General features: G+C 34.7%; 1 protein-coding gene across 1 annotated transcript in view; it reads right to left on the bottom strand.

Moving 5' to 3' along the window:
* Positions 1 to 689: 689 nt before the first annotated feature.
* LOC111001010 (microtubule-associated protein futsch) overlaps positions 690 to 10,850 on the bottom strand; it is a 97,076-nt gene continuing 86,915 nt past the window's right edge. The window contains 3 exon segments of the mRNA XM_045628316.1: positions 690 to 3,793; positions 4,048 to 5,800; positions 5,803 to 10,767. Coding sequence (XP_045484272.1) covers positions 3,624 to 3,793; positions 4,048 to 5,800; positions 5,803 to 10,767 — 6,888 coding nt within the window. The 3' untranslated portion in view covers positions 690 to 3,623.

The following is a 10,850-nucleotide window of genomic DNA, read 5'->3' on the forward strand; positions in this document are numbered from 1 at the left end:
CCGTTCGAGCAAAAGTTCAATACGCACAGAAAGAAATTTCATTGGTGCACAGCCGGGGATCGAACCTACGACCTCAGGTATGAGAGTCGCACGCTAAAGCCACTAGGCCAACACTGCTCCTTATTTAATATGTGGTGTAAATATTACATATAAATGACAGTGTTAAAACAAAACCACTGGTATCACCAATTATCATCAGTATATTTTCTAGATATAGAATTTAATTAACTTGCTTAAAATGGCAAAGGAAAAATTCCTCATCCGACACGACTAACAATCGCGAGGTGTATCAGTGACCTGCGGTTCATCAGTGATCACTTACTTGCCATTAGGAAGTAAAGTAATACAAAAGCATACATACAAAAAGCCGACCAAGAGGCCGAAGGGAACCACCGATTTTTGAAGTTTTACATTTTACAAAAAAAAATTTAAAAATTCCACCCTGATACATCAGGGTGTCGGGTTCGGGTAGCTAGCTATAGTCAATCTTTTAGTTTTAGCAAAAGGCAGGAATAAAGATTTTAAAGGCTATTTTCGTATTTATTGGCGACACTAAAATCCAGTTTTTCTAATATTTTTTGTGTAAAAGTTAAGTAAAATTTTCTATCTAGATATTTACCGGCCATTGTTTTCGTAGTTGACTTTGAGTAGAATCTTATATCTAATGGGAATAAATAAAAAACAACTATTTTTTTATATTTTATTTACTTTATTCTCTTATACATCACCAAACACGCAGAATGGGGAATAGCGACGTGACTGATACAATGAATCTTTTTTTATTATTTTAATTTACATAATACAATAATAGTTACAGATAACTAACATCCACATAGGGACTAAGATCATTATTTAAATTATTAAACCAAGCAAAAATAAGAACAATTTCATATAAAATATCACTTAAGCAGCCATTCTTACCATTAAGCGTGTCAGCCAAATAACGAACATTGATGCGTATAGAGCTCAATGCTGTTTTATCCTGAATTTCACATTGTGTTCTGTACGCACCTCAATCGTCATGTTAACGGCCAATAATCTAGCACAATCGGTTGTTAGCACCACATCTCCCACTCTATCGAACAATATCTACATCCCGTTTTTAACCTATCTACACAATGGTCTTCGATACAAATCTTTTATACATAAAACACGAAGCAATAGGAACAAAATCCTTTTTTAATTAAAAACCCTTTCGGATATCTGAACATCAATTCAACATTATGATTAACTTTCATATAGATATAATAAATTTTGTAACAGCAGACAAAACTAACACACGCGTTTGAAAAATGCAACATTTAATAATTTTAATAATGACTTTATTCAGAGCTATTGATGTTTTCTAAGCTGATACAATTCTTAATTAACAACATTTTAATATTCCTAATAATATGCATTAATTAGACTTCTAGCTATAAATACAATAGTAAATCTCGGGTTCGGCTAAAAAGCCAACGAAATTACGAGACAACCGAGAGGAAATGGCTAAATCTAGCACTTTTAAAGCTTGCCTTCAACTACTTCCGATACATCATCTCTACATATGAAAGCAATAAAAAGCCTTCAGCCAGTGAGATCGATTTGGAACATTATTATTTAGTAAATAAAATGCTAGGGGAATTGTGATCTTGTAAAACTGTTGTTGGATGATGTATCGCTAGCAGCCGATGACCGGATATTCCATCTCACGCGAGTTAGTCACCCCTGTACCGGTCCAATGTTATAAGCAAAATACTATCACTCACACAAGTCAACACGCAATATATTATAGCCATATAAGAAAAATAATTATAAATAAACTGTCGTACATAAAAATATATAGTATTTATAGAATTAATAGTAGTTTTGTCCTTACAAACGTTCGTTTTAAGATAAATACATTGTGCTGGTGCGTGTAATTTACAGAAAGTTCTCTATAGGTAGGTTTGGCAAAGAAAGCAATAGTAGTTTCATAAGATTAGCTTAACGCTATGGATGACTTAAAGTAATTGACTTAAAGGTTTATTTTCATTGGCAAAAATTAAATTATGGAGATTTTTATATTATTATGAGAACAGTCCAAGCTTACGTCCTAGACTAGACGGTATAATGACCATTCGCTCACCATTCGTACTATACACTCAATATAGAGGAATTACGTTGAATACATTATAACACCAATAATACATATTGAATAACAAAATTAATTATGTCAAAAATCAATGCAAATAGGAACGTATTATAATACTATGTAATCTATATTTCTTTATATTTGGGACTCGACTAGAAATTTCTTTATTGATTTAATTTTAACTGTAAAAAAGATTAGAGATTCTATTTGAAGAGTCACCATAACACGAAATAAATTTGATACCATAACTGTATATCTAACAGATAATAGATGTGGTAGATATAAATTAAATATCAACACAACTCAGCTGTATTTAGTATTCCTAATAAACCTTTTTATATTATGAATTAAGCTCTATCGTCTTAGGCTCGTTAAATGTTTAGAAAGGCAAAAACTGTTTTAAAAAAAATCATCCGATGTTGACGCACTTTAACATGACAGATGAATTATTCATGCTTTTTAATATAACAACTTCCTTTATCGGTGAAAAGTGTTCTCAGTAGTGGCACTTATCTATTATGAATTAGATTTTAATTACTCGATAGTCTTTAGAAGTCCCATGCAGGCTTTGGGCGTATCTAATAATATTTCGAGCTAAATTCAATTAGTACTATTTTTGTGCTTCATACGAATTTAACCTGACGAAATAATTAAAGAAATAATGAGGATATTTATTTAATTATTTGGGGTTTTCTTATTTTGATAACATGAAACAGAATTTGCCTTCCTAATCTGAAGAAACAATTATATTACTTCTATCAAACAGTGTGTGCATAATGCACAGTGTCTTTTGAAGACCTCTATATATTTCACTTAGTCTCTGGTCGTAAAAAATTATGTAGCTCAGGAAAACCTTACAAATGAGTATTGATCATCGCTATATTTTAATCGAATTTGTTCGTAATCACGTCCGTTAAAAGCCGGCGGCTGCGGCCGAGTCGTTTCAAAATCGTATTCTCTTTTTAAATCTCACAATGCGATAGCAAAATAATTTTTCAAAAATTTAGATTTTTCGCACAAGCGTTGTTTTGGCTAAACAAAATGGACTGGTTATGCTAAAAATCGTATATAAAAGCACTACTGATTGTATAAGACCAAATACTAAAATTTATCAGAAATATAAGATTTTAAATGGCATGTATTTATGTTGCTACTAGAAAACAGTTTAGAAAAAAATGGACGTTTTTGTTATTAGGTCGAAAATTGATGGATGCAATCGAGGACGTCTCATTAGGATTCGACTCATGTCCGAAATATTAAGCTGGAGTACAGTTGATGTTCTGAGTATACAATATATTATCTACAATTAATAAAATTTCACAACAGTCTGTCTAAAGTATATCACATATAAGAATCTATTTGTAAACATTCTCATCGGGTTAGTGTCCTCGCCCTACTAAATGTTAGTGTATCGAGACCACACGAATTTAATAACGTGTGGAATCGTTTCACTTGCAGAAAATAGGGAAGCTTACTTCTTCGACGAGAAGTCAACAAATAGACCCGACACCTAGAACTCTAGCCTGTAGGCCGCGCACGAGGTCTCATGGTCTTGTAGGTTGATGGTGCATCGGGAAGCAGAAGGCGAAAGGTCTATTTTATACTTCTCGAGAGCCTCTTCGTTCTCCGCTACCCAATAGCCGAGAACATCGGTGTCGTAGGTAGGTATGATGGTCACTTCTGTAAAAAAATAGTATTTCCAATAATTGAACAATACAAATTAGGCAGTAATAATTTTTGTGTGCGTGGTCGCTGGAAAATATATTATATCTACTACACGAATCACCTTCTAGGATTGGTGATCACCATCATGAAGAATTCGATGTGTCGTATTAGAAATTCAGTTTGCATTTACTTTGGACTTTTGTTTGTATAAGGTAAATAATATTTCTGAAAATTTTATTCTTTAAACAGTATTTTACAAGAGAACCTACCTAAATTCTTATCTTCCCAGGTTTTCTTGGCATCTAAGAGTGCATTGTATATTTCCTTAGAAGGCTCTGTGCCCGAAAACACGTAATAACGAGCCCGAACACGCTTGAAAAATTCCATGGCAGAGTAGTAGGAATTTCCGTGATGTGGAACATAGGTTAAGTCCATGTAAATAGGCGTCGGTGTTTTCTTTTTACTTGGAGATTCTGTCACTCTGGCTTCTTTGTTTTTATCTTGCGACATTTTATTTTTGTTTACTACAGATAAGCTTGCAGCTTGTTTTTTTGGAGTACTTTTGCCATCCGAAGGTAAAATTGGACTCGGTAATCCGAGTGGTTTACCCCAAGATTCAATCGGATCTTTGGATAATTCGTGTGATTTAGTACTAGACATTTTTGCATTTTCATCACGATCTGAACTTGACTTCTTCGAGTCTGATCTAAATTCCCTAAGCGTTACAGTTGAGTCCTGCGATTTTGAATTTTCTTTACTAACACTGGTCTGACTATCTTGATCTAATTCATATTTAGCTGTTATACTAGAAATAACTGTTGAACCACTGATTTTTTTGTGCTCTTCAATAGCTTTTTCAAATTGTTCATCAGCTTCTTTCAAGAAACTGGAAACGGATATATCTTCAGTTGAATGAACACTATCTGTTTTAATTTTCTCATGTGTCAAGAAGTCACTTGTAATTTTTTTTACGGAGGGCCCCGTGTCTTCAGAATATTCTGCAAAATCACCTGGAAGTTGACCATATACTGACATAGACATGGGATCGTCTTGATGTTGTTGAAGTGGTAATTCAAAACTAAGGTTTGATTTCGGGGAATGAGCTATTTGAGATTTGGTGCTACTTGGACTAGCCTGACCATCCTCATCACTGTAATACATGCCACTACTTTCTGTTCCCCATGCATGTGTAGCTGCTCTTGATTCTCGAGAACTAATGTCGGAAGGTGGAGTTGCCATACCGAGCTGATCTAAATAGTCACTAGTGACAGATGAACTACGCATATCACCTGCCTTAGATGAATATTTGGAAGGAGATTTATCATAATCTCCGGTATCAATCATCTCTTCATATTCTTCTTTAAATTCTGAAATCGTAGTTTTTGTTGATTTTGTCGTTTTCGTTACACCGTCGCTACCCTTACTCACAGTTGTTGTTTCTACAGTTACTTTTACTTTCTCAGGACTAATAACTTCTTTTCTAGTCACGACTGTTACTGTTTGATGAATTTCTTTATCACCATCTTTTATTATTTTATTGAATGTTTCGGTTTCCGTCGTTATTTCTCCCACAGGTGATCGTTTCTTTTTAGGTTCAATTTCTTGGTGTTTTTGTTCAGCTGGCACAATATGTAGTTCATTGATAATTGGTTTTACAGCTTTTGGGCTTTCTTTGTCTTGGATGGTCACCTCACCTTCTTCTGGCGTAAGATCTTCAAAAAGCATCCCTTCTGGTAAATAAGCGATTTGCGTACGAACATCTTTGGTAGTCTCGATTGAACCATCTTCCTTTATATTCTCTGTTACAGTTTGCGTGATTGTTCTAACAGCCACCTGATTTGAAGTTTTGTTTTTAAGTTCTTCCTTAGTAATGTGAGTTGTAATGTGCTGAGTAATTTTTGATAAATTGTCTGTGATTATATTTGTTTTTTTGTCGTCATAATTCTTTACTTTTCCCGTGACTATAAAACCATCTAATGCTGCCTGTAAGTCATTATCAGAAGCCTTCTGAAATTCTGAAATTCTGAAATTGTTATTTTCACATCTTTTGTTGTTTCAACGGATCCATCTGGGTACTCATCTTCTGTAATTGTTTCAACAGTTGTTCTTAATCGTCGTATATTCTTATCTTGGGAACCCAACGTTTCTCGCTTAGTTTTAGTAGTTATGGTACGGTTAATTTTTGCAGAGTCTTTAAAAACTATTTCTTTCTTTACATCTGATTCGTCAGTCGTAGCCTCTACGACAGTTTCTATATCACCTTTATGATCTACACATTCTGCTTCATGTGTCAGGTTTTCAGATAAAATATCGGCTACAGATATTTTTTCACTTTTTTTTGTCAAAACAGTGCCATCAGGATAGGCATCTTCTGTAATAGTTGCAACTACAGTTTTCAGTCTTCTATTCAAATTTCTGGTATTTTGGAACGTTTGTTTGGTTGTAGTTATAGTAGTTCTTCTTGTAATTTCGATTCCATTGTCAACTACGCGCTCTGACATTGATTCTGTCTTTATATCTGGTTCTCCAATTATAGAATAACCATGTAAATTTTCTTCGGAACTACTATTTCCATATTCAGCAATTGAAACTTTAACATCTTTTACAACTTCAGTACTTCCATTGGGTAACTCATTTTCAGTTATTGTTTCCACTGTCGTTTTTATTTTTTTTCTTGCATCATCTTCAGATGGCAAGAGTTCTTTTGTTGTAGTAGTTTTAATGACTTGACGTAGTGATTTTCCATCACGCAAAACAAACGCTTCTTTTGTGTCGGTATGAATATCTATACCCATGTTTTCCAGTCGTTCTAAGCCATCTTCTGGTTGTTCGGTTAAAAGTATATTGAAGTTTTGCGATGAGTTTAGATCAGATGTTTTTAATAAATCTTCTTTTGATTGCAACTTTGTAATTGAATCATCGACAATTTTGACTTCATACGGTTCATCAAAAACTGACACTTTCTCACTAGTTTTTGATGTAATTGAGCCATCTGGATACTCGTCTTCAGTAACCTCTTTTATGATAGTTTTTGTTTTTTTGAGATTTTGAACTTCATCCACAAATTCCTGATAAGTTTTAGTTGTAGTTATTTGACGTTTTATTACAACTCCATTTATTTCTATATTTTCACTAGATGTAGTAGTTTCTTCTTTAGGTTGGCATAGCAACGTAAAACCCTCGAAGTGTTGTTTATCAGCTTCTGTTAGACAATCCGATATTGAAACGCTAATGTCTTTAGTAACTTCTATGAAGCCATTGGGTAAAGTAGATTCTGTCACAGTTTCAATAGTTCTCTTTAATTTCTTCTGGCTTTTATCATCTTTTGATAATATCTCATTGGTTGTTGTGGTAGTTACAAGTTGTTTAATTTTTTCTCCGTTAACCACACAAGTTTTTTCCTGTTTTTCCACATTTACATGTCTGTCTTCTAAGCATGTAAAATCTTTAAGTTCAATACTATTGTCAACTTTAGGTACACATAAATCTGTTAAAGATATACTTGTATTAACTTTCATGTTTGAGGAACCATCAGGATATTGATCAGTGGTGGTCACTATTGTAACGGTTTTTAACTTTTTAAGATTGTTATATTGATCTGCATATTTTGTTTTGATAGTTTTTATAGATGTAATGCGTTTAATTAAAATATTTTCATCCTGAATTTCTTCAGCCGACGTTGTAATGCTTTCTTCAGGTATTTCAAAAACTTTTAAATTAGTCAAAATATTATCAATGTCACTTGTTCTATCTGTCAAAATCTCTTCAGTTTTAACTTCTACCTTTTTCTGCTCATCTTTAGACCCATCCGGTTTTTCTTTTGTAACATAAGTTTCAACTGTTGTTTTTGAAACTTTTTTATTATCTTCAGCTTCGACTGTTTCTTTTTTTGTTACCGTCGTAACAGTTTCAATTATATCAATCCCGTTTTCTTGTATAACTCGTTTACTAACATCAGTATCAATTGTTATTTCGTCACTATCATCATTTGTAATTTTAACAGGTGTATTTAATTCAACAGGTGAATGTACTGAATTATCATCATCGAAAACATGACTTTTTTTTATATGGCCGTTAGCTTCCATTTTAATTTCATTTATGGCATCAACATCTATATGTGAAGAAGATTTTAGAGTTGAAGAACATTCGGATAAAACTGTTTGGGTATCTTTGGTTGTTGTTGTTGATCCATCAGAACTTTTACATAATGTTGTAGTTTCTATTGTCGTTTTAACATTTTGTGGAGTTCCATCTTCTTTCGAAATAACTTCCTTTGTTGTGACAGTAGTGATAGTTTGGGTAACCACATTTTCACCTTCTTTTATCACCTTAGTTACAGTGTCGGTTTCCGTTTTGATTTTTCCTATAGTTTCAGTTAAAGCCTGTAAATCTAAGCTGTCAGTAATATCAGAACTCTTAGTACTTTTCGGAACCTTTTCAGTCGAAGTAGATATTCTTTGGGTAAGTACATCTTCACCAACATGAACTGTTTTTGTGATAGTTTCGTCACTTCCATCTGATTTATCATAAGAAATTTCACTTTGGACACCTTCACTTACTTTGACGTCGTGAAAAGCTCCTTGAGTTTTAGGCAACGGACTAACAGGCACTGTAGGTGGTGTTGAAACTCTGTCGAACGAATGGACAACAAGTGATTCAGTGCTTTCTGTTTTAATACCTTGCTGTATACTTTCGTCGCCAAACGCTTTTTGAATGGATTCAATAAGTAGCGCTGATTTATCTGAATCTGGTAATTTAGTTACTACATCTTTCGAAAAATCTTGTTCCTTTATACTTTTAGAATAAAATTTATCTTCAGTTGTCTGCCTATCCATAGTAGCAATTGTCTTTTCTTTCTCTGTACTTTCAAAACTATATTTTTCTTCCAAGCTTACATCTTTAGATATATCTTCAGAACTGCTGAATGATTTTGATCGTTCAGTAAAAAGACTAGATGATGCATGAATGGTTCTTTTATTCTTATCCAATAAGTCGCCATTACTTTGTCCAATGTGATGAATATCTTTTCTACTTAAAATTCTGTCTATAACATTGAAAGAAGACGTCGTAAATTTTTCATTAGAATCATATGTATATTTCTCTAAATCCTCTTTAATTGAATAGGTTTCTTTAAAACTAGAAGTAGTTTCCAAGAAATTCTTACTGAAATCGTTTCTTTTGTTTTCATCAACTCCCGCCATAGTTTTGTTAACATCCTTTTCGATATTTATATCTTTATTTGATTCCATTTGTAAAGACGAACCCATTAATTTCTCTTGTAAAGGTCTAACTGATTTCTCCACAGCTTCAATAGATTGGCTTCCATCTTTTTTGATAACTCCATCTGTTTTAAATGGAACATCTTTAACAGGAATTGGTTCTTTTTCTAGAACAGGCCTTGGTTGTTTGTCCTGGATAAGGCTAACAGCAATGTCTGTAATATCTTTTGGCGGGCTTACATCCCTTATGATAACTTCGGCCTTAGTCAAAGGAACATCTTTTTTAAGAGCAGGACTAGGCACTTTGTCCAGGACAGGGCCAGCAGCCTTTTCTGGAATTTCTTTGAGCGGGCTTGCATCCTTAGCGGTAACTTCCTCCTTAGTCAAGGCAACCTCTTGTACAGGGCTTGGTTCTTTTTCTAGAGCAGGACTTGGCACTTTGTCCTTGATAGGGCTAGCAGCCTTTTCTGTAATTTCTTTTAGCGGGCTTACATCCTTTGCGATAACTTCTTTCTTAGTCAAGGAAACCTCTTGTACAGGGCTTGGTTCTCTTTCTAGAGCAAGACTTGGTACTTTGTCCTGGACAGGGCTACCAGCCTTTTCAGTTATTTCTTTTGGCGGGCTGACATCCTTTGTGATACCTTCTTCCTTAGTTAAAGGAATATCTTTTTCAGGGCTTGGTTCTTTTTCTAGAACATGTCTTGGTACTTTATCCTTGATAGGGCTAGCAGGCTTTTCTGGAATTTCTTTTGGCGGGCTTACATCTTTTGTGATAACTTCTTCCTTAGTCAAGGGAACATCTTTATCAGGATTTCGTTCTTTTTCTAGAACAGGACTTTGTACTTTGTCCTGGACAGGGCTAGCAGCCTTTACTGGAATATCTTTTGGCGGGCTTACATCCTTTGTGATAACTTCTTCCTTAATCAAAGAAACATCTTTTACAGGGCTTGGTTCTTTTTCTAGAGCAGGACTATGTACTTTGTCCTGGACAGGGCTACCAGCCTTTTCTGTAATTTCTTTCAGCGGGCTGACATCCTTTGTGGTAACTACTGCCTTAGTCACAGAATCATCTTTAACAGGGCTTGGTTTTTTACCTAGAACAGGACTAGATACTTTGTCATGGACAAGGCCAGCAGACTTTTCTGTTATTTCTTGAAGCGGGCTTATATCCTTCGTGATACTTTCTGCCTTAGTCAAAGGAACATCTTTTTCAGGACTGGGTTCTTTGTCTTGGACAGAGCTAACAGCCTTTTCTGTTATTTCTTTTGACAGGCTGACATCCTTTGTGGTAACTTCTGCCTTAGTCAAAGGAACATCTTTTACGGGCCTAGTCTCCTTTTCTAAAGCAGGACTAGGTACTTTGTCCTGGATGGGGCTAGCAGCCTTTTCTGTAATTTCTTTTGGCGGGCTGTCATGCTTAGTGATACCTTCTTCCTTAGTCAAAGGAACATCTTTTTCAGGGCTTGGTTCTTTTTCTAGAACAGGACTTGGTACTTTGTCCTGTACAGGGCTAGCAACCTTTTCTGATATTTCTTTTGGCGGGCTGACATCCTTTGTGATACCTTCTTCCTTAGTCAAAGGAACATCTTTTTCTAGAACAGGACTTGGTACTTTGTCTTGTACAGGGCTACCAGCCTTTTCTGATATTTCTTTTGGCGGGCTGACATCCTTTGTGATACCTTCTTCCTTAGTCAAAGGAACATCTTTTTCAGGGCTTGGTTCTTTTTCTAGAACAGGACTTGGTACTTTGTCCTGGATGGGGCTAGCAGCCTTTTCAGTAACATCTTTTTCAGGGCTTGGTTCTTTTTCTAGAACAAGACTTGGTACTTTGTCCTGTACAGGGCTAGCAACCT

Source organism: Pieris rapae, chromosome 5 (genome assembly GCF_905147795.1).
Source record: "Pieris rapae chromosome 5, ilPieRapa1.1, whole genome shotgun sequence".
Taxonomy (NCBI): domain Eukaryota; kingdom Metazoa; phylum Arthropoda; class Insecta; order Lepidoptera; family Pieridae; genus Pieris; species Pieris rapae.